This window comes from Nicotiana sylvestris, chromosome 4 (assembly GCF_000393655.2).
Source record: "Nicotiana sylvestris chromosome 4, ASM39365v2, whole genome shotgun sequence".
In the NCBI taxonomy this organism is placed as follows: domain Eukaryota; kingdom Viridiplantae; phylum Streptophyta; class Magnoliopsida; order Solanales; family Solanaceae; genus Nicotiana; species Nicotiana sylvestris.
The window spans coordinates 133,922,130-133,948,828 of record NC_091060.1 but is presented as its reverse complement, the minus strand read 5'-3'; the positions used below and the strand labels follow the sequence as shown (position 1 = coordinate 133,948,828).

At 43.8% G+C, this 26,699-nt stretch overlaps 2 protein-coding genes across 5 annotated transcripts; both read right to left on the bottom strand.

The window, feature by feature from the left end:
* Positions 1-261: 261 nt before the first annotated feature.
* LOC104214059 (lysine-specific demethylase JMJ21) lies at positions 262-26,571 on the bottom strand. 3 transcript variants are annotated; one of them, XM_070172242.1, is made up of 16 exons: positions 26,266-26,567; positions 25,278-25,388; positions 25,129-25,184; positions 24,903-25,045; positions 23,805-24,002; positions 23,526-23,725; positions 10,709-10,808; positions 10,037-10,597; positions 9,480-9,602; positions 4,456-4,536; positions 4,044-4,372; positions 3,664-3,972; positions 2,444-2,510; positions 2,092-2,305; positions 1,119-1,281; positions 262-591 (listed from the first exon to the last, which is right to left on the bottom strand). In XM_070172242.1, exons 1-16 carry the CDS (start codon positions 26,490-26,492, stop codon positions 453-455), a joined length of 3,021 nt encoding a protein of 1,006 aa, XP_070028343.1. In that variant the 5' UTR covers positions 26,493-26,567; the 3' UTR covers positions 262-452. The 3 variants fall into 3 exon arrangements, 2 of the variants coding, with proteins under 2 accessions (XP_070028343.1, XP_009761963.1); XM_009763661.2 differs by having other exon boundaries at positions 3,664-3,918; positions 26,266-26,564; XR_011406920.1 differs by lacking the exons at positions 262-591; positions 1,119-1,281 and having other exon boundaries at positions 2,252-2,305; positions 2,444-2,627; positions 26,266-26,571.
* Positions 12,294-20,945, bottom strand: LOC104214058 (uncharacterized). Of its 2 annotated transcripts, none has more exons than XM_070172243.1 (2): positions 17,541-20,945; positions 12,294-17,465 (listed from the first exon to the last, which is right to left on the bottom strand). In XM_070172243.1, the coding sequence occupies exon 1, from the start codon at positions 20,710-20,712 to the stop codon at positions 19,990-19,992; it is 723 nt and encodes a 240-aa protein (XP_070028344.1). In that variant the 5' UTR covers positions 20,713-20,945; the 3' UTR covers positions 12,294-17,465; positions 17,541-19,989. The 2 variants fall into 2 exon arrangements, with proteins under 2 accessions (XP_070028344.1, XP_070028345.1); XM_070172244.1 differs by having other exon boundaries at positions 12,294-17,782; positions 17,855-20,945.
* Positions 26,572-26,699: the final 128 nt, after the last annotated feature.

Sequence of the window (26,699 nt, the reverse complement as noted above, 5' to 3'; positions counted from 1 at the left end):
CGTTTGTAGGTAGCATAAGACGTGAACTCAATATCTGTCTAATAGTATGTTGAATTTGTAAATCGGCATATATACAGGTTATCTTCAGAGGACGACAATGTTCAATTATATGCATGCCAAACGTATAGAAGAACATCAGAACAAACTCAGGTAAGACATGATCTCTGTGGCTTTAGCTTAAAGGAAAGCGGTAAAATTACTAAAATCAGGAAACAACGAAAATAGATGGGTTTTCCACTGGAGTACTGACAACACAATAACTGTTTCAAGTTTTATCGTACATGATAAATTTTATTAAAATGTTAACGATATGATCAGAAGTTAAGATGAATAAAATCAACAAATAAATTCAAACAAATGTGTGTACAAGCGACTGGGACTTATTCAACATACAGCAATAGAAATTTTACCAGGGGCGTGATAGACTAAATTAAAAAGAACAAAAAGAAAGTTCAACAGGAGCCTGTATAACTGTTGAGATCTCCCCATACAGCTTCCTCTACTTCTTCCCATGATTTTGCCTTCCTTAGTTCCTTCCAAGTACCGAAGATAACTCCCAGAACATTTTCATCATGCAAAATACAGTAGCACCTGTATCAACGGAAGTCACTTAAGGTGAGTTTCCAGCATATTTCATGGCAAAAGGAGTATGAGGCTCCAATCTACTCTTATCTTCATCTACAGTGCTCATGTTGGCTATCACATAGAACAATGTCTCTAGTTCCAGTTATCTACTAAAACCTGCTCAACTTAACAATCTCAAGTTCAAACTCCTACTGTATTCAGCAACTCCTTAAGTGATTGAGGTATCTGATTGATGAGAGTATCAATCAGTGGAAATCAACAATTCTAAAAATGACAAATGATGCCTCAATATGGTGAAGGACGAGGGTCATGGATTCTAAGGCCTGAGTCCACACGTCAACATTGGTCCAAATATATGTCGGTTGCCACATAATCGAAGCACGCATTACTACTATCTTCATAAGGTCGGGTATTATATAAGCTCTATTAGTGAAATTTCACTTTGAAGAACAAAACGCCTCCAATTATCTCATAGAAAAACACACGAGGACAACACAGAAGAAATATGACAACATCAGACTATATGTACTCACATGGCTCGGTAAGAAAGTCTCTGAAATCTGTTGCTTTCGGCTGATGCATTAAGTCCTCTTTTAACAAATGGAAGTTTATAGCTATCCAAAAACTGCTTCAGTAAATGTGGATCTCCTCTAAAGACATCCAGGTATATCGGGATTAAGTCAGAAATTGGGTCCCCTGAGAAAAGAACTGGGTTACTGATCACAGAAACTCAAATGTTTAAAACTAAAATCAAATCAATGAATATTTTATAACCTTCCACATCTTAAGTTTTTAGTGATACAAGATTTACAGTGCTAATTTTAGACTGATCTAGTTAAATTTAAGTAATGGCAGGTATAATTGCAAGACTCTCTGAGCCAATTAATATCCACCAAAAAGCTTCTCTTGTCAAAAGTATGCGAAACCACTTAAAAACGGTAAAGCCTTTTTCTAAAATGGACCTCATTGATTAGCTCACATGTTAGAATAAGTAAACCTAATCTGCAAATTGTAAGGAGGGTAGAATCTAACTGTCTTAGAATTACTCTGACTCTAAAGCTTTTCTTCTTTTAAGTAGAATCTGCAAATTGTAAGGAGGGTAGAATTATTCTTCGTCGTCGTCGTCGTCTTTTTCTTAAATAAAAAAAAATTTGTTTTCTTTTAACTTGGCAAAGCCTGCCTCTGAAGCTGGTGCCAAATTCCAAATCAGTTCCATATCTATTTCCCTTTTTCTTTTCTTATTTTTCTCTTTTTCTGCTATTATAATCATTGATATTCATCCAATACGCTCATAAACTTTACCAGATTCATTTGAACAAGCAGTCATTAAAAAGTTACTATCTTAGACATACCGTAACTTCTCCAAATTATACATAATCTAGGGCCAAGCAGCAGAAGCCTAGTAGAGTCCAAATAAGAACATGGTTCATTCATCGGGAAAAGAAATATGAAACTATCAGCAGACCAAGCCCGAAAAAGCAAGGTCAAAGTTGCTTAATAACTCACCAACTGAAAGATCACTGAAATCAAGTATATGAGTAGGACGCCATGCATGTCCAGGCTCACCCAAATCAGATCCATTAGCATAAACATTGTCAATCAACTCAGGATCATCAATAGTCCCTGCAAAGCGAGAAGCAACGGAACATGGTTCCATGTGGATATTGTCATCCATTACATCAGAGTGTATCCAGGTACAAGATCTGGATCCCATGTCAACCTTAAAAAAGAGACAATAAACAAGAAGTCAGAGAAATGCATTTTCTTCAGAGGAAGGAAAAAGGGACAAAAGAAACAATAAAATGTCTAGCAGACTGAAGGAAGTCCAATGAATCACTTCATTATTAAATATAAGAACCTTTCCAAGGTCATCAGGGATGTATTCCTCAACTTTCTCAATCAGTTCTCCAGGAATCGGATCACCCCTACAGATTGAAACAACAAAAGACTCAGATCCAACTTCTGCATTAGAAGCTCAAATTCACAGTGCTTGTGCCAGCATATCTAAATGTCCAGGGAAAAGGTCACATATAGGTGTCACACTGCAAAAGAGTAATAGAGTAGAAAGCAGTCATCATAATAGCCAACATACAGAGATTATTTTTTGATGAAGAGTTAACACATACATATATTAACACGCAAATCTGTCGGAATAGATTTTTTTCAAATAAGGCACAAATAACTGACGTACATTACCTTTTATGAAGTGAACAAAAAAGTTAAAACATTAATCCAGTAGAAAACAAGCACCACAAAACGCAAAACACAGAGGTTAACAAGAAGTCCTTGCCTAAATATAATAACTGAACATAATTGTCTTTCATGTGGTGAACAAGAGAGTTAAGCTAGGATAACATGCCTCCTCTATCATATTAATTATGCAATATATAAGTAGTAAAGAAGTCATTACGGACTTTAACTTTTCAATTGAAGAAATAACTTTATAAGAGTATCTTTTTTCCCCAATGTAGGTGTCTCATGAAATTTCAAAACTACATTTCTTTATAAATGAAATTCACAACTATTAAACTAAAAGTTGAAATGCATTTTATATATGTGTCTTTGTTTATTAAAAGTAGAGTTGAACTTTATTATATTTAAATCAAAATTAGTCAAATAATAGAGAAAATTTGACTTCAGAGATTTGTAGCATTATTTGGAATAGAAGAGGGGCCCAAGTACCATTTTGAAGAAACTAGTGGTAAGTCGTGGTAGGCAATAGTCCAAAGAAAGGCTTTAGTTTAATAGAATAACACGTATCGCTGATCTGACACCAAATGAAGAGACAATTCAGAATCAAAAAAGAAAACATTCGTATTACCCCTGACATAGTTGTTACATTAATGCAACACTAACCAACCCAAGAATTCTATAAGATAATAGAGAGGAATTAGACCCACAGTTTTATTATCTATGGCGTTTGTATCTAGGAGAATAAACGAAGATCATGGTGTCAAATATAGTCAAAGTCACAAAACCAGGTGAGTAGAAGCAAGGTAATAAGAGAAGCTTCACTACATAATATGAGACTTTAAAGCTGCTTTATGATCAACAAAGTATTCGGTATTAAAGGCTTACCATTTGGTCAAGCGGTTACAAACATCCTTCTTTCTCCTGTTCAGAGTTCTCAGGAACAAATTCCACTCTCCAAGAGCACAAATCTTGCCCTCATCATCCTCCAGATACCCATTAGCATTGAGGAGTACTTTCTGCTGGGCTTCCGAATATATTGAATCATTCAAAGCTGGGCATGGCACAAGATGAAGGTTGCGCATTTGTTCTCCCAGGAAGGAGGCCAAATTTACAGTATCTTCCCATGAGATGGAATCTCTTCTGCTAGCAAGAGCAATGCAAATGAAAAGGAGGAGCAGTGCTTCAAAATAACAACTGAAAGTACTTCAAATGAATGATACAGTCAATTATAGACATCTATTAAAATATAAATGGATCTCACTAACATTTGAGCATATATTTTTCCTTTGCATCTCTGTGTTATGACATATGGCCATATTGTTGAGCCGCTGCCAGCGCTTACTAGTTCGGGTAATGACATCCCAGCTTTTTTAAAATCAAACTGCCTTTTACTCCAAAGACCAAATGGATAATCAACTTGCTCAAGTTCCACAAGGGGAGTAATGTTAGCAACCACCTCCGGAACTCCTTTGCAATCCCAATGCTGAACTTTATACAATCCATTTTCAATATAAAGAATCCCACTGGCCAAAACATTAGGAATGTGATTCTTCAGAGGGGAGTTTATTTTCTGGAGTAGACTGTAAAACTCAAGCTGCAAAAGATCAAACCATAACTGAATCAATAATAGTACAAAGAAATAGAAGGAAAAAAAAAATGCCAGAACAACAGATCTACCTCGGTGCCCAAAGAATGAAGGCAAGCTTCTAATCCCTCTTCAACAAATATTTTTATAACATTGTCCCCAGCTAGATAAACCTGTACACAAGTATTACGACTTGCTAGGTTAATGATGATACTACATCTTTGTAAGAATAATTGATCTTACACTCTTTTGTAAGACATCTCAACTTCAGCATTAACTCATTGAGATGAGAACAGCCTACTTGAGTATTGATGTTTTAAACCCTCAACATTATCACATGTGAGAATGCACGGGAGAAAAATATGATATTATTCACATATGTATATATATATATATATACATATAAACCCTAATCCCATATGTATTAGGAGTAGGACATGTATTTTATATATATTTAAAATACATGACCAACTCCTAATACATATGGGATTAGGGTTATTTACTACTATTTACATAACTATTCTAACACTCCCCCTCAAGCTGGTGCATATAAATCATATGTACCGAGCTTGTTACATATGTAGTTAATACGAGGACCAGTGAGGGACTTGGTGAAAATATCTGCAAGCTGATCACTCGATTTCACAAACTTTGTAGCAATATCTCCCGAGAGTATCTTTTCTCTGACAAAGTGACAGTCAATCTCAATGTGTTTAGCTCTCTCATGGAACACTGGATTTGACGCAATATGAAGAGCAGCTTGATTATCACACACAAGTCCCATCTAACTAATCTCACCAAATTTTAACTCATTGAGCAACTGTTTGATCCAAATTAGCTCACATGTCGCCATAGCTATTGCTCGATATTCTGCTTTCGCACTAGACCGAGCAACCACATTCTGTTTCTTGCTCTTCCAAGACACCAAATTTCCTCCTACTAAGACACAATATCCATACGTAGAACGTCTACCAGAAGGGGATCCTGCCCAATCAGCATCTGTGTATCCAATGATCTGCTCATAGCCTCGATCCTCAAACAATAAACCTTTGCCTGGAGCTGATTTTATATACCGAAAATGCGGACAACTGCACCCCAATGACTATCACACAAAGAATCCATAAACTGACTCACAACGCCATAGCCATTGCTCGATGTTCTGCTTCCGCACTAGACCGCGAGCAACCACATTCTGTTTCTTGCTCTTCCAAGACACCAAATTTCCTCCTACTAAGATACAATATCCAGACATAGAACGTCTATCAGAAGGTGATCCTGCCCAATCAACATCTGAATATCCAATGATCTGCTCATGGCTTCGATCCTCAAACAATAAACCTTTGCCCGGAGCTGATTTTATATACCGAAGAATGCGGACAACTGCATCCCAATGACTATCACACGTAGAATCCATAAACTGACTCACAACACTCATAGGAAAGGAAATGTCAGGTCTTGTCACTGTAAGGTAATTTAATTTACCAACCAACCGCCTATATCTTGCAGGATCACTAAGAGGCTCCCCTGTCCTGGCAGAAGTTTAGAATTCGGATCCATCAGAGTGTCAACAGGTCTACAACCTGTCATTCCTGTCTCCTCAAGAATATCTAAGGCATACTTCCGTTGTGAGATCACAATAGCTGAGCTAGACTGAGCGACCTCAATACCCAGAAGATACTTTAGTTTGCCCAGATCCTTAGTCTGAAAGTGTTGAAAGAGATGTTGCTTCAATTTAGTAATACCATCCTGATCATTGCCGGTAATAACAATGTCGTCAACATAGACCACCAGATAGATACAGAGACTCGAAGCAGAATGCCGATAAAATACAGAGTGATCAGCTTCACTCCGAGTCATGCCAAACTCCTGGATAACTGTGCTGAACTTACCAAACCAGGCTCGAGGAGACTGCTTTAGACCATAAAGTGGCCGGCGCAAGCGACATACAAGGCCACGAGACTCCCCTTGAGCAACAAACTCAGGTGGTTGCTCCATATAAACTTCATCCTCAAGGTCACCGTGTAAAAAAACATTCTTAATGTCCAGCTGATAGAGAGGCCAATGGCGAACAACATCCATGGATAGAAAAAGGCGGACTGATGCTATCTTAGCCATGGGAGAGAAAGTGCCACTATAATCAAGCCCAAAAATCTGAGTGTATCCTTTTGCAACAAGACGAGCCTTAAGACGATCAACCTAGCCATCCGGGGCCGACTTTGACTGCATAAACCCAATGACAACCAACAGTAGACTTACCTGAAGGAAGAGTAACAAGCTCCCAAGTGTCACTCGCATGTAAAGCAAACATCTCCTCAATCATAGCCTGTCGCCATCCTGGATGAGATAGTGTCTCACCTGTAGACTTCGAGATAGAAACAGTGGACAAAGATGATATAAAAGCATAATAAGGTGATGACAGACATGATAACTTAAACCGACATAATGAGGATTAGGATTAAGAGTGGATCATACACCTTTGCGGAGTGCAATTGGTTGACTAAGAGGACACAAGTCCGCAATAGGTGCAGAATTTGATGCAGGACGTGAATCACCTGGGCCTAATGTTGAACGTGGACGACAATGATAAGTCAAGAGTGGTGGAGCTGCAGAAGGTTGAACTGCACTAGGTGGTGGAACTGGAGCTATAGGTGGTGGAGCTGCAACTAGAGCAGTAGGTGGTGGAGCTGCAACTGGAGCAGTAGGTGGTGGAGCTAGAGTTGTAAAGGAAGATGAATGGGAGGTAGTGACTGAATCTTCAAAAGATGAAACTGGTAGCACCTCAGAAATATCTAAGTGATTACCTGGATCTATGAAGTATGATTGGGTTTCAAATAAGGAACATCAGCAGACATAAGATACCGCTGGAGGTCAGGAGAATAGCATCGATACCCCTTTTGCTTTCTTGAGTAACCCAGAAATATACACTTAAGAGCACGAGGAGCTAACTTATCTTTTCCTGGAGTAAGGTTATGAACAAAACACGTGCTTCCAAAGACATGGGGTGGAAGAGAGAACAAAGGTAAGTGGGGAAACAGGACAGAAAATGGAACTTGATTCTGGATAGCTGAAGATGGCATACGATTAATAAGATAGCAAGATGTAAGAACTACATCCCCCCAAAAACGCAACGGAGTATGAGATTGTATGAGTAGGGTACGAGCAGTTTAAATAAGATGTCTATTCTTTCTTTCAGCTACCCCATTTTGTTGAGATATGCGGACAAGATGTTTGATGAATGATCCCATGAGAGTTCATAAACTGCTGAAATGGGGAAGCCAAATACTCTAGGACATTATCACTACGAAATGTGTGGATATAAACCCCAAATTGATTTTGAATTTCAGTGTGTAAGGTCTGAAAAATAGAAAACAACTCAGACCGATTTTTCATCAAAAATATCCAAGTGCACCTGGAATAATCATCAATGAAACTAACAAAGTAGCGGAATCCCAAGGTAGAACTGACTCGACTAGGACCCCAAACATCTGAATGGACTAAAGTAAAAGATGACTCTGCTCTATTATCAGGATGCAGAGGGAAATGAGAGCGGGTATGCTTACCGAGCTGACATGACTCACACTCTAGAGTGGACAAGTGAGATAAACCAGGTACCATTTTCTGAAGTTTTGACAAACTGGGATGTCCCAACCGTTTATGTAATAAATCTGGTGAATCGATAACAAGACAAGTTATTGAAGGAAGACAAGATGCGAGTCCATGTGATTTTGCAAGGATAAGGTAATAAAGTCCATCTGATTCACGTCCGGTACCAATGATCCGCTCCGTACTGCGTTCCTATATAAAACAAGGTCATCAAGAAATAAAACAGCGCATTTAAGTGATTTGGCTAAGCGACTAACGGCTATGAGATTAAAAGGACTATTGGGAACATAAAGCACTGAATCTAAAGGTAAGGAAGGAAGAGGGCTTGCTTGACCTATTGCAGTTGCCATGGTTTGAGACCCATTAGCCATTGTGACTGCCGGAAGAGATTGAGAATATGAAATACTAGTGAAAAGAGATTAGTTACCGGAAATATGATCAGATGTTCCTGAATCAATGACCCAAGACTCATAGGTTGAAGATTGGGAGACACAAGTCACGCTATTATCTGTTTGAACAACGGAAGCTATCCCTGAAGATGTCTGTTTACATGCTTTGTAGTGAAGGAACTCAATATACTCCGGTAAAGAAACCATCTGGATTGGATTCAATGCATTGGATCCAACGGATTGTGAGTTAAAGACTTCTTATATGAATGCCATTATAATATTGTGCTGGAAAAAGTAGAAATTTTCTGGGGATCACTGTTCACGACGGGAAATCACGGTAGCTCGCCGGAAAATCACTGTAGCTCGTCGGAAAATTCCAAAGTTGTCGGAATCTGTCGGAAATAGTACCAATGGACTCGTAATTTATGTGCGACTAGGCTGTCCTGAAGAAGCTTGGCCAAAAAATGGCCGGAGAAACACGCACGCGCCGGAAAAATATAAAAGTGGTCGGAATTTGGTTTAAATTGGATGGGTAGACTTGGAATTGCAAGGAGATGACACTATCCAAAAGAAACGTTTCCAAATTCTGGCCGAAACAGCCCCCACGCGCCGGCGCGTGGGACAGACGCGCCGGCGGCGGTAGATTTCCGGCAGGCGCGTGGATGGCCTTTTTCAGGTGACTTTCTGGGTTTGGTCGCCTATCTCTTAGGAACCTTTTGGTGTTGTTGGATTTCGCACAACACTGATAATTAGTGACTTTGACGCAAATAGTCACTTAGGTCACCGGAAAACCGCACGGTGATTAAGTTCTTTCTTCCCGGATGTCGCTGGAATGACGCACAACGATCTCTTCTCACCAAAGCTCTAATACCATGTGAGAATGCACGGGAGAAAAATATGATATTATTCATATATGTTAACTATGATATATATAATACATGTCCTACTCCTAATACATATGGGATTAGGGTTATTTACAATTTACATAACTATTCTAACATCACAAATGTTAAATGTCAGGCTCCAAGAATAACTAAATGTTCCCTTCAACTTCAGTCTAGAGAAAAAAGTGACACTAAGGAATAAGCATAACAGTCGAAGATCTGCTAAGCACAAAAACTTACTGGATTGCTGCCTGTTCCAACAGGAAGCCTCTCATCATCAGTTGGCAACGGCAACCCATGGGAGGTACAAATTTCTGCCACATATGTGTACCATCTATCAGCATTCAGCGCCAGACAGGCTCCCTAGCAAAAGTAATTCTAAGGTAGTCAGAAGTGATAACAGAAGCTTAAATTACATAAAAGTCACCCTGACAGATGACAATTATTAATCTAACACCTCATTGTGCACAGTATACAATATACATAACATGCGACTATGTGAGATCAGCTGTGCAGCTGAAAAAGGTCAAGGTTCCTGCTATGCAGCAACTTAGGCATATATAAACTCTTCAAATTAGTATCTTATTTCATGGTCCAATACAAATAACAAGCGGAGAGACATATAAAGATAATTTTCTATTCCCTAGCCACAATTGACTTTTTCCACGAAAGCTTCTAGTATACTTAGAATAGTAATATTGACTGCCCCCCCCCCCCCCAAAAAAAAAAGAAAAGAAAAAGAAAAGAAGAACAACAAAACTAACCATAAACAAGCAGAGAATGGAATATATAAATACCTTCCATAGAAGGTCTCTAATCCCTGGTTTTCCAACCCAAAGCTTCGATAACCACCCTCTCATTTCTCGCTGCCCAATAGAGTTGCTCGAGCTCCATAACGAAGTGTAGTGATCCCGCTCTTTATCCAGAAACATAGCTAAGAAATTTATGTCATAAGAAAATTCCACCTCTCCCAAATCACCATCTATAGTACTTCCATTTTCTGAACCTTTAGCAGGTTGGTCAACTCTAATCCTCTTCTCTTTCCTTGACAGGTCAGAGCAGCTCAAACTGTTGTCCAAGGACAACACATTTTTTCTGACATCCTCAATACTGATATCATCCAAAGCAAGAAGCCCAGCACGGCAAACTCCTTTATGCCTATAACCAGGAGCCATATCCAGACACACAAATTCAAAGTTCTTGGTGTTCACAAAATTCTGTGTCACAGCAACAGTAGTCTCCAAATTTAGCACGCAATGCCACCATCCGCTAGGGACAAATATTGTTTCCCCAGGCAGTTGAGTACATTCTATCGGCTTGTCCTCCTCAGCGAGAAGAGGGTAGAAGTCCAGCCACCACTGGATGGACAGGAGAGAAAAATCACATAACATGGCTCAAACAAATAAAAAACCATCACAACATTAGGCAAAGTGGAAGCAAATTATTTGCATCTAAAAAATAATTAATACCTGCAAAGATGATGGAGTGTCAATACTGACATCACCATCTTCTTCATTTACATGAACTGTCACTCCTAAAGGTACTCTCCCAGGAGGATAAAGTGCCCACCTGCATAATAAAAATGAACAATGACCTTTTTATCCCCCGATAAGCATTGCAATGGTGATTAATCCACTAGTTCCAAACTACAGTATAGGAATAATTCTTGGAGCAGTGTAAAATGAGAATACCATCAAGATATTTCAAAAGTTCCAAATGATGCAAGTTATATGGTATAAAACAAACTCAAATCTACTCCTTAATATTCTGATTCAGAGTATGTTCCTATCCACTGAGTAAGTAAATAACTATCAAGAACGAAGTAATCTTTTACTTTGGTTAAAGGCCCTTTTTCTGAGAAAGGAGAATAGGAATGAAATAAAATAGAAATAGAAAGAAAAGAATCTAATTGCACAAGCAACCCAACTATGAGGTACATCAGCAGATGTTACAATAAAACGTATATAACTTTTTGCTGGTACAACCACTCTATTGTCGACTTCTAATAAACGTGATTGACCCAATTCTGGATCATCTTCTGGAAAAGCCTTCTGGCTTTTTCTTTTCTTTCCTTTTTTTTGGGGGGGGGGGGAGGGGGGGGGGCAAGGAGAGTCATAACTCAAGAAGTAGACAACTTAGAACCATTTCTTATCTTAGAATTTTGAGCAAACAGCATCAATCTAGTTTTATAGGCAATAAACTCCCAGCTGAGAGCCAAAATCTGTCTTTTGTCACCATCCACTTCTTTGCTCAGCTTCTTTTTAGCTCATTCCCTGCTCCAAGCTATCATAAATGCAAAGCACTAAACTCGTAGTGCATTAACTTAATAATGTATATACGGTGAAATCGGAGGAGTCTATTTCCCACCATTAAGATGCATTTGGGGGGTCATATCAGTATCTCGAGGCTGCAGGACTACGATCGAGCTCCCTCCCCCGAGGTTCGCCCGCGACCCAACAAAGGTTCCGAGGATGGGGAATTCCCGAGGCAAGCAGCCAACATCAGCAGGGTCTAGCATCGTGCCTAGCCGTCCCATCCCCGTATCTTTACATTTAATGCACTCTGTACTATATCGTATTCTCTCTCCTATATAAAGAGAATCCATGCCACTTTGTAAGGGGCTGATGTTGCTCCAACTATTCTCCACAAGATCAATAATATCTCTCTCTTCTCTCTAACCTGCTCGTTCTTATTAGCTCGAGGCCACTCTTAACGTTTATAGCTTTTATACTTGTTCTTCATTTATTGTTTGGTATTGGCCATAAAGAGCCTTGCTTGATCATATCTCAACTGTTATCCCATTCCCGACTACCCCGATAGCTCGAGCCAGATATCGACCTCGAGGTCCTTCATCGACCAGTCTGAGGCTCGGGCTGCAAGCCTCTCGGTTTGATTACTGCCCCGCTTTAGCTCGTATTTCTTCGTTAAACCTCATACTCTTCGCATCTACTGCTCTAACAACTAGCATAAAAATAGATCACATATTTTTAGTCACATTTACAAATTTAATTGTTGTTACCATTTTCACGGTAAACAGTTTGGCGCCCACCGTGGGGCTAAAAATAATAGTGATTATTTTCTTGCTAGTTTCATTACACAAACGCAAGTTATCTTTCACACTTTTTCTTGTCCAAGATCTCTTGATTTCAGGTCGAAACTTCTGGCTCGGTAAACGAGGTTAAGAACGACTACCTCGAAAATCACGGAGAAAATGGTATGGTTGTTCCAGTCGTTGGCGCACCGCCGCGTAACCCCGATAACGCACCTGGACCGATTCTAGCGGATGTGGTTTCGCGAGACACGCAGCGGGCCGACGAAACTTCGCGCACCGACGGAAGCATACAACATGGCGACCAACAGGAAGCCCAAAAAACTCCGGCTCGGGAAGCACAGGAAGTTAGTCTTCATGTTATTTTTGAAATGTTGCAGGCACAACAGTTGGCCATTGCTTGGTTACAATGCCATCCGAAGACTCCCAACACAGCAGCGCCGGAAGCAGCTCCCCCCACCGAGCAAGTACCCGAGGGATCAAGCAATAACGGATCGGTAGCCGGCCTTGCCATAGCAAAGATGCTTGGGGATCTCTCCGAAAGGATCGAATCAGGTTCGTGGAAATTCGTGCAACGGCCGTTCCCCGAGAAAGCGGCCCCGGAACCCATTTCAAAGAAGTACAGAACTCCCTAAGTACAACGGGACCTCAGATCCCAACGAACACATCACCGCCTATATGTGCGCGGGAAAAGGCAACGACCCAAAAGATGATGAGATTGAGCCCGTCTTGTTGAAGAGGTTCGGGGAAACACTCTCGAAAGGAACCATGATGTGACATCATAACCTAGCACCCGACCCCATAAACTCGCTTACCATACCGGCTGGCTCCTTCATAAAGACACGCGCCGATGCCATCGAAGCAACGACGAGGGAGCCCGACAGATCCAGGGTCGAACAAAGGGGGAATGAGACGCCAAGGGAATTCGCACCTCACTCCCTGATGGAACGAACGAGATTGTCCCCGGTTTCGGATAACTGGGCAATACAGGCTTTCACTCAAAGCCTAAACAAACCAGGCCCGGCGATTTCGGGGCAGTTTAAACAAAACTTGATCAGGTACCCAGCCAAGACCTGGTCGGATGCCCGTACCCGGCATCAGTCGCAAATTAGGGTCGTGGATGACCATCCGGGAGCCTCCTCGGGCTCAGCTTACCCAAACAGACTCCTGGCAAAGAAACCAATGCCAAACAGAGGGAGGTACCACCCGCGTGCCGCAGACTGGAACGCCCCGAGATGCAATCTACCTTGCAACGATCGGAGAATGGTCCGAGGAAAATATCCTCGAGGAATCGTTAACAAAGCCAGATTCGACGAGGACGCATGGCCGACAAGGGCGCCTCGCCCATCAGAGTACAATTTCCACATCGCTGTACCAAATATCGTGTTCGCTGTAGGCGAAATCAGGGACGTCGAATGGCTCGGACCAATTTGGTCGAATTCCTCTCATAGGGATCACAGCCTGACGCGGGAACTACATAGCAAGTGCGGCCGCGGGGCCGAAGATAGCCACCAGCTCCGAAGGAAAGACGCCAAGCCGCTCGACAAAAATCACCGCCGAGAACTGACGAGCGACCGAATACAAGTTTAGTCCCCAGTATGGCAGGCGGCCAGGAAGAACAAAGCAAACGGGCCACAGCGCATTGCCACGACAATGGAGGATCGACGACCCTTTCCAAGAACTTGTAAAAGGGAGAGCAAAATTTCTCGTCACCGGAGAAAGGCAGATCTGGGGATATACCCCCAAGGACACCCTTACATTCAACAAAGAGGATACTGAGGCCTCGTCTCGACCTCACAATGATGTACTGGTAACCTTCTTCCTCACTCAATCTGTTTTAAATAAAACATGTGCACATGAGTGCATGTGACTCGATCAGCACTGTCGGGCCGCCGGGTCAAAACACAACCACCTCTCGAATCTTTGACAGATTCCGAACGACGATCGCTACGACAAGGAGAAAGACCATTCTCTCAGTACAGCATGACTGGCCCAGACCGGAACGCCGAGTTTCGTATCATCAAGGGAGGCGCAAGGCACGGACGCCTTATTCAGACGACCGCGGGCACATCGCCCGAAGACAGGGCCGCCCCCACTTCGCCAAAAGGATGAAATTCCCCGCAAGGGACGGAACTAAAACCGTCGGCAGGAAGCAATACGCGACAAGGGGAAATTCCGCATCACATGACGCATCGCCGACACCAATATCTCCACTCTCGAAAGAGTCAAAGGGTAAGCAAACCACATCTTCGGCCAAGCCTGATTAAGCACAGCGGAGGGCCGTACTAGAGTCCACGCCCCGAAACAGTAGGAACATACCAAACCCCGAAACGTCGCCTACACATCCCGCGGTAAAGAAAAATTACCTTCCCCCTTCGTTATTTTTCACTAACCTATATGCAGACACCCGGCCAGGGCGTTCGGAAGTTCTAACTCTACCCAGAGACCCCAAGGCCTTAACGGAACCTGCCGCGCTCTTTCCCCTCGGCCGGACTTCCGCCCAGAAGAGGGTCTCGCCAGCAAGGTTCTTAGCGGAGCAACGTACCCCCTAAGGAGGATCCGACTAGATCACAGGCCTTCTTCTGTAATCAAACGATGAAGGACACCCCCCCTTTTTGAAGGCGCCGTCCACTCGGAAGGGCCGGGGAACGGCAGACTGAGTTTCAATAGGGAATCGTGTACCGGACCAAACGGTCCAAGGAGCCACGCCCGCACGGGCCTAGCTCACAACAATGAAACGATATGTATTTACGTCAAGCAATAAAAGAATATCTTTCAGCATCTCGTACTCCAAAAAAAAAGGGGGAGGAAATTTCAGCATACTCTCGACAGGGATCCCTCCACCAAATGCATCCCGAAATACTCGAAGACTTAGCGTAAACTATTTGGCACCCGCACGACCCCAGGGTCGGAACTCCGGGCTCATAAGCCCCAACAAGGTAACTCCGAGCTCACAAATAACGGCCTTCGAGCCTAAGCAAACTTGATGACTCGGAGACTGTCGCCAATCGCCGTACACTGGAAAACCCGAGGCCGTAAGTCCCCGAGCGGGCAGACCCGGCATAACCAGAACTATTCTACATAGCATGACAAACTGTAAGACCTCAACAAGCATGACAAACTGTAAGACCTCAACAGGCATGACAAACTGTAAGACCTCAACAGGCCTGAAAATTTTGTAAGACCTTACTACAGGCATAAAACTCAATCCCGAAGTTTAGGCTATACGTCGCATTTGTAAGAATCCCGAAAGGGCATACCCTCGGTGTAGACGCCTAACTATCACTCGGGATCAAAAATGGCTCCGGCCAAACACATATGACTACGGTCAAAACGGCTACACCAGCCAAATTAACGCGACTCGGCCGCCCGATTGTCGCTAACAAAATCGCAGGCCATTACTTCGAATATACTTCGAAAAGAACCGGTTAAAACAAGCTTCCCTCAACAGGCAAACGAGTTTCGACCATGTTAGCTCCAAATCACAAGGCTTCGAGCTACTCAGCCTACGAGCTAAGAACCTTCCGAAGTGCTCGAACATCGCCGTTAACGACTTGAAATCGAGGTTCTTCCCGAACCAACGACGGTTCAGGCAAAATCATTTCGAAAAGACCTTAACGAGAGGGAAACAAAGCCTACAAAATGCCCACGGGCAAAAACGTAAGAGCCATTGTCGCCAGCCAAACGAGCCTCCGGGCCGCACATTAAAAGGTCTCAACGACCAAACAGCGTAAGAGCCACTATCGCCAGCTTGAAAATTGAAAACTTGAGGATTAAAATGAGCTCAAGTCGTAACCCAATTCAGAGACCGGATCCAAAATAGTTAACTATGCATGCCTAAGGGCCACATACATAAAAGGTCGCTCCGACCCAAGGCGTAATAGCCATTGTCGCCAGCCCATGCAAACACAAAACTCAAGGGTAAATTGAGCTTGAATCGAATCCCGACTTGGAGACTAAACCCGAAGACGGTTAAAGTACGCAAGCCTAAGGGCAAAAAATAAAAGCCGCTATTACCAGCCTAATAAACATCGGGGCCATATTGCAGGTTCGGAGGTTTCTGTCAGCCCAAAGGTCGAATCGACCGGATTGAAATCCCGACGAACAAGAGTACAGAAGATACAAATTGCGGGGTTCCTCCTCTTATTTTTACATATTGGCGATGAAGCACAATCTCAGCCTACGACATATTATGAAAGCTATACACACAAAGAGGAAAGCAGGGAATAGACGTTCCCCCTTTCGACAACTATGGCCCGGTGGCCTCCTCCTCACCGTCCTCAGCATCGGACAGAAGGAACTTGGCATCGTACTCCTCTCCTTTGGCTTGCTCGATTTCCCCCAAGTGATCGAAGCCCCTGGCATGAATCTCCTCGAGGATTTCCCTCCGAGATCTGCACCTCACATATTCCTTGCCATTGCTTGCACGATCAAGGGCCCTCTTCAGCTCAGCGTCCTCACCACCGTCCTCAGCATCGGACAGAAGGAACTTTGGCTTGCTCGATTTCCCACGAGTGATCGAAGCCCCTAGCATAAATCTCCTCGAGGATTTCCGTCCGAGATCTGCACCTCACATATTCCTTGCTATTGCTTGCACGATCGAGGGCCCTCTTCAGCTCAGCTTTAGCAACGGCAGCGCTCCTTGAATAGGCCGCCACTTTCTGTCCCGCCCTGGTATTGCTCATCACAACCTCGGCCCGGACATTCACCACCTCGGTTTTCGCCCTCAAAAGCTCGGATGAAAGCCTTGCGATCATCTTCGCCCGAGCAGAATCATTCACACGGACGGTCTGGATTTGCGCCTCAAGAGCAAAAGCCCCGGCCTGAGCCCTCTCTTTGGCCACAAAATAGGCACTCACATGCGCCTGCAGCTCGGTGAATTCGCGTTTGACTCGGCCAACCTCGCCCCAGAGTTGTCCCAGCTCATCCGCCTTGTCCTTCAACTGAAATAGCAAAACATCAAGACGCCAAGATAGAAAGGGAGCACAACATGAAATACAGGGTACCTGTTTCTTTAGGAGGACCTCCCGAGCCCGGCTCCAGTCCATCTCACGCCGTAAAGAGACGAGCTTGCTTTCCTTTGCCACACAAAGAAGCTTGAGGGATTTCTCCCTATCCAGAGCCTCCCACAACGGGGCCTCGCAACGAAGCAGCTCGGCTTTAAGCCTGTCAAAGGCCTATGAAAGAAAGCCAGGTAAAGAAAAAGAGGAAGAGCGCAGGGCCAGAACATTTTTACGGCAGTCGAAACTTACCAAAAGGCCAAAACGCTGAGCCTCGCCGAAGGTCGAAGCAACGTCTGATAACGCGCCACTCCCGGAAGTTTGCCGATCGACCGAATCACTTCTCCTTAACCGCTGCGAAGAAGTCGCCTCACTACAAGCCTTTTTGCACCCCGGAACACCTTTCCTTTTATTGGCACTCCTTCATCCCAAAGCCAGCAACCTCTCCTCCTCCCCCGGGGAACATGGTCCCGCCTCGAAAGGACTCTCGGCACCTGCGACAGATAAATCAAATAAACTGGCAGGAAAGACGCCATTTCTTAGGAGGCAGAGCGTCGGGCACCTACCATAATGCTTCGCCTCCCATCTCCTTTTTGAGAGATCTCGCCACCGGCGCCTGTCATAAATCGAGCAAGCTGCCAGCTTACGATACCACTCGGCTAAATCAGGGACCTCGCCGGGCGACCAATGAGTTGCTACAAATAAAGAACAAAAAGATATTGTTATGGAGCCAGCCTCAGGTTGAAACGAAGACAGCTCATATGAAGCACTTACGTGTGAAGTTCCATTTCTCAGGAAACGACAAAAATTCTCCAGGGATAACATCGGTCGTTCGGATCCGAACGAACCGATTCATCCATCCACAGTCCACATCCTCCTCGCTGCCAATCGCAGGAGCTCGGGTGGATCGACGCTGAAGAGCAATCAGGCCCCGGTAGCACAATGGCCGATACAACCTCACGAGGTGGCTGAGGGTAAATTCTATCCCGGCCTTGTCGGCAAAATATCTCGTCGCCTGCACTGTTCTCCAAAGAGAGGGATGAACCTGCGCCAACGTTACTTGATATCTTCGTCAAAAATCAAGTACGACCCGGTCCGGGGAACCCGGCGCGAAAACATGAGTGTATACACTCAAAAATTCCTCAACATATGTCATGGCACTCTCCTCGAGGGAATGTACTTGCAAAATCGCGTCTTCCGCCCATCCTCAATCTTTTCTGATCACCTTGAGGTTTTCCTCCCTCATTGATGAAATGATCCTGGACACATGCTCTCGATGGCCCAGAACATTGGGAGGCTTCCCCGGCGTGACAGCCCTCCTCAAGGCGGAGCACCCCGAGCCTCGCTCTCTCGACATCGGAGGCGAGCCGCTGGCACCGACCGAATGTGGAACGCAGGAGAGACTCCCCTGCACCCGATGATCAGACGTCGAAGCAGCGGCCATGGCTACGACAGATTAGGGGGGAAAGCAAGGATCCGAGCAAAAAAAATTCCTGAAACAAGGAAACGGAAGGGCTAGCAAAAAGTGTCAGGCTCTGCAGAATAGATAGCCTTATCAAGAACAGCAAATTCGCCGCTTAAGAGACAGATGAACAAATATATAGGGGCAAAGAAACAACTGCCTGCTTACCCAAGAAGGCCAATTAATTTTGGCCGCGTTAAAGTCACCCTCTCCTAGGGGAACATACTAGCGGAGTCACTCCGGCTCCCATGTGACTCAGAAAACTACGGGACCTCGGCGACGTCACAAACATCGGTTCGAGAGGAGTTGTCGATTTAACCCCGGGGTATGGCCAGTTTCAGGGTCCCGGTTGATCCGAAAGTAGGCCCCGAAAGGCCGGCACCGAGAGGCACAAGCAAAAACGCAAAAGCAAAGGGGCAAGGAGAAGGGCTGACAGAATGAAAACTCCTTTTCTACATTGTCAAAAAGAAAAACATCTTTACATTGTACATTCCCCGGAGGGCCACATACATAGGGATGGGGAAGGTATGCACAAATGACTCGGAGACTACTCCTCGTCACTATCATCTTCACCCTTATCAGGGGAAATCAAAAGCGCCAGTTTTTCCTCCACTGCACGGGCCTCCTTAAGGTCAGTTGACAGGTTGATACCTCTGGCCCCGAGTTCCTCCAGGGTCTCTCTCCTCGCCTCCGCCTTAGCATGCTCAATAGCCCGGGTCAGTTTTTGCTCAGCTGCTACGGATATGTCACGAGCTACCCTATGCGCCGTGGCAGCGTCCTCCTGATAAGTAACAGCATTTTGCTCGACCTCGGACTTAGCCGCGGCCAAAGCAGCAATCTCTCTGCGAGCACCCTTGAGAAGATCCCGGGATGTTGCCAACTCCCCGGCCGCTATTTCATTTCGCTCTCTCAACCCGGAGATCTCTGCATTCAATTAATTAATCTGTGAGCCACTATGCTCGACCTACGTGAGAAGGGTAAGACAATGAATATATGGATACGGAATGTATGTGAATACGGGATAAAAGTCGGGTACGAGCAAGGCAAAGTACCCGAGCAGCAAGATCGGCCTTCTCTCGGAGAGCCGTTCCCAAAGCGGCCCGAAGTTCTCCCAACTCTTTATCTCCCCGGGCAGAGCGAGCCTCCGAATCATGCAGCTTCGAGGTAACCTTCTTACACTCTTTCTCCTGATAAGAAAGCTCCCCGCGGAGTCGGAGGATGGCATGATCGTACATCTCCTTACACTGCGACAGCGGAAAAGTTAGAAAGACGAAGAATGATGCTCGAGGACGAAAGAAATGCACGAGAAATGGCTATCACCTGCTGCATGAACTTCCCCGCCGCTTTGACGGCTCCAGGAATATCGAGATCAGCTCTATCAATAACACCATCAAAGATGGTAGCAATAAAGTCTCCCCCTTTGAGAGGAGTCCCCGCTGTGGCGCCGATCATCCCGTGGGCATCCCGCAGTTCCCCTGACGAGACCGGAAAGCTCGACATAAAGTCGTTCAGGTCACCAATTTCTCCAAATGGCAACCCACGTTCCTGGAAGGCTTCGAGCCTCGACCCTTCAAGATCAACGCCAGCAGTCCCCCTGGCGGAAACTGCATCAAATCCGGCTGCGCGATTCGAAGCTACATCAACATCCTCTTCAAGGACCCCCAGCCCACGAGCCCAACCGGAGCCAGCCGTTCCGGACTCAGTAGCCTCCGACCGAGGCGCCTGCAAGTCTCTCGCACTCGACCTCGTTCTCCTCCTTAGCGGGCTTCCATCATCATCCTCTCCTTCGGTATCAGGATTTGACTTTGAGGTTGAAGCAGCAGTCCCGACAGTGGCTCGGTGCTCGAGTGACCTGGTTTTCTTTGCCGCAGGACGGACAACAGCTGCCCTACTTTTTCTCTTCTTGCTCGTATCGAGCTCCAAGGCCCCTGCTTCGCCACCAGGGGGTGGCCTCATCAGCATATTCTCGCCAAGACCTGCACCAGCACAGTAACCGCAATACGCTTTTGCTAAGGGCTCAAAAAGAAACACAAAATACGAAGCATAGGCGGTAAAGAAACCTCAACATGATTCTTGGCCACCCAACGATTCTTAGCCAGGCCGGTCCAAGACCGAACGCGATATGGGAACTTCTCGTTCAACCTCCTGATCCATCCCGACAAATCTGGGACCACCTCCGAGCGCCAAGCGGCGGCTGCAGGGAGCACAAAGAGATTATTATTTCAAAAGGAAGAATAGTTGAAAAGCAGCTAAGGGGAAAATTGCTTACGTCGGGTATTCCACCTCTTTGGAAAGGGCATCCTCTGGGCCGGGATGATATCCGAGGTCCTTACTCGGATAAACCTGCTCATCCATCCTCGATCCTTTCCCTCGTTGACGCTCGTGAAAAAAGATTTTTTGGACCGATGGCAGAGCCTGATTAAGCCTCGATACAATCGAGGACTGTACATACTGACCAGATGATTGAGGGTAAAGATCTCACCCTCAACCCCTTCGGTGAAATAACGAAGCATCAACACTATCCTCCAAAAAAAGGATAGATCTGACCAAGCATCACTTGGTATCGGTCGCAGAAATCAAGGATAACCGGGTCTATCTCCAAGGGAGGGGACTCGACAGATTTATCAGGTCCCAGGGTGAATGGGTAGGTGTACACGTGAAGGAAGCTAGCCTTAAAGTCAGTTATATTATCGTCGGGACCGGGAATCTGAACCTCCACTGCCTCGTTCAGCAGACCCTCTTCACCTTGCTAATATCGGTCACGACGCTAACGTATCGGGACACCTTGCTAATATCGGGACGCATCGGCCCGACGTAGATGAAGTGGCATCGACATTAAAATCCTCTGACACATCGAGATCAGGTGGGGTACATTGTTCCAAGAAGGGAACCGCTCTGGTTTCTTCCTTAGGCGATCGGGATGATGATGCAGCGTCGTTCACTCGGGGAACCGTCCTAGAGGTCCTAGCCATGTCAATGGTAAAAATCCTTCTATGAAAAGATAAAGGGGTGTCAAATACAAAAATTCTGACTCGTGAGCTTGGAAGTGGGGTGAAAGTGGAAAGTGTTACGCAACCGATGCATTTATAGGAACAGCTGGGGAAGCGGAAGGGACGAGCCAATGGCAGTTCGTGGGTTTCTCGATTACCGCATCTGATGGCGACCTTGCACAGTTCTCTGGAACATGGCATTTAATGCTCTTAAACGGTTGACGTCACGGCAATGATGACCTCGAGACGACGGTTCAAAATCGTTTCCTATTACTTCATTCTTGGAAATGCGGAGACTATTTGTATAAGGTGAAATCGGAGTCTATTTCCCGCCATTAAGATGCATTCGGGTGGTCATATCAGTATCTCGAGGCTGCAGGACTATGATCAAGCTCCCTCCCCCGAGGTTCGCCCGCGACCCAACAGAGGTTCCGAGGATGGGGAATTCCCGAGGCAAGCAGCCAGCATGAGCAGGGTCTCTGTACTATATCGTATTCCCTCTCCTATATAAAGGGAATCCATGCCACTTTGTAAGGGGCTGATGTTGCTCCAACTATTCTCCACAAGATCAATAATATCTCTCTCTTCTCTCTAACCTGCTCGTTCTTAATAGCTCGAGGCCACTCTTAACGTTTATAGCTTTTATACTTGTTCTTCATTTATTGTTCGGTATTGGCCATAAAGAGCCTTGCTTGATCATATCTCAACTGTTATCCCATTCCCGACTACCCCCGATAGCTCGAGCTCGAGCCAGATATCGACCCTCGAGGTCCTTCATCGACCAGTTCGAGGCTTGGGCTGCAAGCCTCTCGGTTTGATTACTGTCCCGCTTTAGCTCGTATTTCTTCATTAAACCTCATACTCTTAGCATTTACTGCTCTAACAACTACCATAAAAATAGATCACATATTTTTAGAGTCTCATTTACAAATTTAATTGTTGTTACCATTTTCACGGTAAACATAATGCCTATCCAGGAAAACTATGGGAAGATATTCATTGAGTCAAACTCTTTTTTCCTTTGTTTACACTTTTAAGAATATATGAATTTGGCTATTTTCGAAGCGCACTTTTCATGAAATAACTTCAAGGAAAAAAGTGAAAGACTGACCGAACTCAAATTTTCAGCAAAGCCAGCCTCTTTGTAGATATACACTAACGAACCTACCATGAAAAGCAAGTATGATATGCCTATAGGACAGAAGGGCAGAGAGAGCTTAAAAAAACTCGTTCAGAAGTATAAACTCTCTAAATAACATTCCTACTTAAGCCTCAGCATTCCATCTATGACTTCTTTTTCTTCAACACTAGGGCTGTTTTCTGACCAACCCCATTATCTCTACCCACAACTGAGCAAACCAACATTATCTCCAATGCGTTCTGCCTTAACTTCATTGATTGGTAAGGGAGATTATTAACTAAGTAGGCAATAGTGAGTACGAGAGACAAGAGGGGTTGCTCTGATGGTAAGCAACCTCCACTTCCAACCAAGAGGTTATGAGTTCAAGTCACCCCAAGAGCAAGGTGGGGAGTTCTTGGAGGGAAGGATGCCGAGGGTCTATTTGAAAACAGCCTCTCTACCCCAGGGTAGGGGTAAGGTCTGCGTGCACACTACCCTCCCCATACCCCACTAGTGGGATTATACTAGATTGTTGTTGTTGCAATAGTGAGTACGAGTTTGATTGGTCAGGAATTATTAAAGAACACATGCACTAACTGAAGTATTCAGCAAGACCCTGAGACAAGATGACTGGGAAAGAGATAGACTGGTTCTCAATAATATACCTTTTACGACCACATAAAAGTGTATTCCACGCACTAGTTAGGGCAGGATCAACATGCCAAGAGGCACCAGACCTCTCCGGTCCCATAATGAGCCACCTGAAAGGAGGTCGTTGATCCCTGTCCAGCACATCAAAGAAGTCTTCTTTGAATATATTTGGAACACTGTAATCCTCCAACAATTCTGGTGCAGTTTCCCCAAACTGAGAGAACAAAATTCAAATTAGAACAATCTGTCACGAGAGAAACTGCACAGAGAGAATAGCAGGAGTGTAAAGGAACCTTCTCATCGAAAATGTAAAGAGGATCCTCGTCATGCTGAAGTTTGATGTAAGACACATAGTCCTTAAGTTTCATCTTAATCTTGTGACGACTTCTTTGAGATAATTTAAATGCTGTATCTTCATATTTCTTCAAAAGCTCTTCCGTAGTCCATGTAGTGCTTGCAGGCCAAGTGTCAGCCAATCCAGCAATTAGTACCTGTTATAGTGTAAGTAATAAGCTTGGTGAAGAAGATAATCTATACTCTCATAAGCTGTCAATCAAGAAAACCATGCACATAAGCTGTCAGCACTAAAAAGTTTCAGACTAATTAAACCCATGCCTTTTGCCCCCTTTTAAGAATACATATGAACAACATAGGTCATATGATAGAAAATGCAACCAGCTAGATTTAAACAGAAAGGGCCAGTCTATATCATCAATCAACTATACTAGTTGGAGTCTAGCCATATGAATCCTCTGTATAATACGATGAATTCAGTGTATATATAAGAAAGAAAAGGAGGGAAATGAAAGGCAAAAAATATTGTAATGGAGACGGGAAAACACAAGAAGAAGAAGAAGAAGAGGCAACGAAGAATCACTAAACAATTTGTTTTCTGATATGCACGTGTAAAACTAATTATTACAAGACAATAAGCTCTCCCTTCATCTATTCAAGTGCCCTACTTTGACTTGGGAACAACTAGTAAGGAACACTTGAAATGCCAGAATAGTTGAGTAGAAGTGGGTCCAAAAGTGACAGAAAACTAACTTCGCAAGAACTTGAACATTTTAGACTGATTTCAAGTTGCAACTACAGTAATTTTTGATAGTAGGATATCTGTTAAAGGTAATAGAGTAAAGGTGTCCCTTTAAGCAAAGTAGACACAATTGTGGGATAACTTAAATAACAGAAAATATGACATATAATTTGAGAAAGGCAGTATGTTCAACGGAAAGGAGGTAAAATTGCATGAAATGATGCAAGCTAAAACATAACTTTACCACAAGTTGTATGCAATATAAGTAGTGGATACAAAGATAATCCAACAAATTACCAACAATCTGACAACCACGCCATGTGAGTTAAACGATTTTAGGTAGCGAACACCATACCGGTTTCTGTCCATCATACTTATCATGAAACTCTTCTATAGAAAGGTTCTTCGCTCTTTCCACGTTTCCGGTATCATAATAAAATCCATTCAATGATGTATAGCACCGGTATAATCTACGATACAGGAACAAAGAATTGAATCCTGCACAAGTTGAGCTCCCATTAGTACATTGTGTAGAAAATCCAAGAAACCAATAGAAATATATGCATACATATATATATTACCGTCAAAGTGTAGCGGCTTCCGGCAGGATTCATTGTTTTCAAAAGTCACATTCAATCTACATCCAAAGGGAAAATACAATGAACTGTCAGAAAACAGAATATATGAAGGCTAACTACACTGCAGAGGAAAATCCTATCAATATCCATACTGGTCCAGGGCTGTTCTTTTCCAGGAGCCTTTATATTGAAGCTGACGATTAGCAATATCAAGGCATATGCTCATCCATAGGGGCTCCTCATTGCATAGAATATACATCACACTGCAAAATGGTAAGTATTTGAGAAATGTACGGGATAAAGTGGCAGTGAGTTTTTCCTTAAGCTTACATCAGAAAATGAAGGCACTGAAAGCACTACGAATAAGGAGTTGTATCTCAAGAAATCATGTCCAATCAATAAGCTCGGCTCTACTGACTCTACGAGTGATTAATAGGCATAGGCAGGAGCGGATTTAGGGGGGGCGCAAGGGGGTTCGCCGAAAAAACACTGTATATATAAGGCAAAATCTGTTTTTACCTCTATATATTAAGTTTTGAACCACCTTAACACAATCCAAAAGTGTAGTTTAGTGGTCAAAGGGGTTCAAAATCTACATAAGGTCATGGGTCCCCCTTCGTGGAGATTTTGCCTCCGCCACTGGGCATAGGGGCACAATCAATAAAGGCAGTAACTTTGTCACTATCATCCATACTATCTTAAGCAGATATTCTAAGTATTTAATCAGATTCCAATCAACATGCTCACAGGCACACCAACAACTTGATCACCCGGCCAGAATAAGCAAACTATCTGCGTCTATCTGCCATAGACCAATAATAACTGAAAATGAGAAGAAAGAAACGGACACAAGATCCACATTCTACTAATTCATAGAGATCAAATAAAAATTGAACACCTATAGGTCAGAAGAAGCAATGAATCATGCGATGATGCAATTGAAACTAAAGCTTAATTAAACTCGAAACTGAACCGTCATTCCTATTTACATATGATAAGCAGAAATTGAGCTCCAAACCAAAAGTCATTGCGAATCATCGTATTTACAAACAATATGATCACAAATTCCACATTCAAAAACATCAAAAATACACAAAACTAAGTTTTTTGCAGAAAAAACAGTAAAGGAATTGAAAAAACCTGCTAACACAGGAAAGGCGAGCGACATCGTGAGGAGTGAGAAAAGTCAGTATAGCGCACAAAACTTCGTCGGGAAGAATTCGGAGGTCTCCGAGAGCCGCCGGCCTCCGATCTATCTGTTCAACTTCCATTGGCGATGACTCAGGTTGCGTTTGCAATTGAGGATTTTCTTCTACCTCCATTTTTCGTTTTTCTAATGTTTGAATTGAGAAGATGATTTGCAGCATTCAATAGTTTGTTAAATCTGCGGCGTAAAACTTAAGCAACTCTTCAGCGCGTTAGATTCTTTTTTTTTTTTTTTCTTAAAAAAATCCTTTTCTCCGGTTCCTTAGGCGTGGTAATAACGTGTCGCGTTCCACCAAAATTCACATGTTATCCGATTATCATTGGTTTTGCTAGTCTTTGTTGCAAATTTCTACTAATTCTTTTCTTTC

What these genes read in the sequence shown, in the direction of transcription:
- LOC104214058 (XM_070172243.1), bottom strand. Translation starts at nt 20,712, where the DNA reads ATGCTGATGAGGCCACCCCCTGGTGGCGAAGCAGGGGCCTTGGAGCTC.
- LOC104214059 (XM_070172242.1), bottom strand. Translation starts at nt 26,492, where the DNA reads ATGCTGCAAATCATCTTCTCAATTCAAACATTAGAAAAACGAAAAATG. An exon ending in GAAGCCGCTACACTTTGACG is followed by an intron (nt 25,046 to 25,128) that starts GTAATATATATA and finishes CAACTTGTGCAG; the next exon opens with GATTCAATTCTTTGTTCCTG. An exon ending in AGTATGATGGACAGAAACCG is followed by an intron (nt 24,003 to 24,902) that starts GTATGGTGTTCG and finishes ACACTATAACAG; the next exon opens with GTACTAATTGCTGGATTGGC.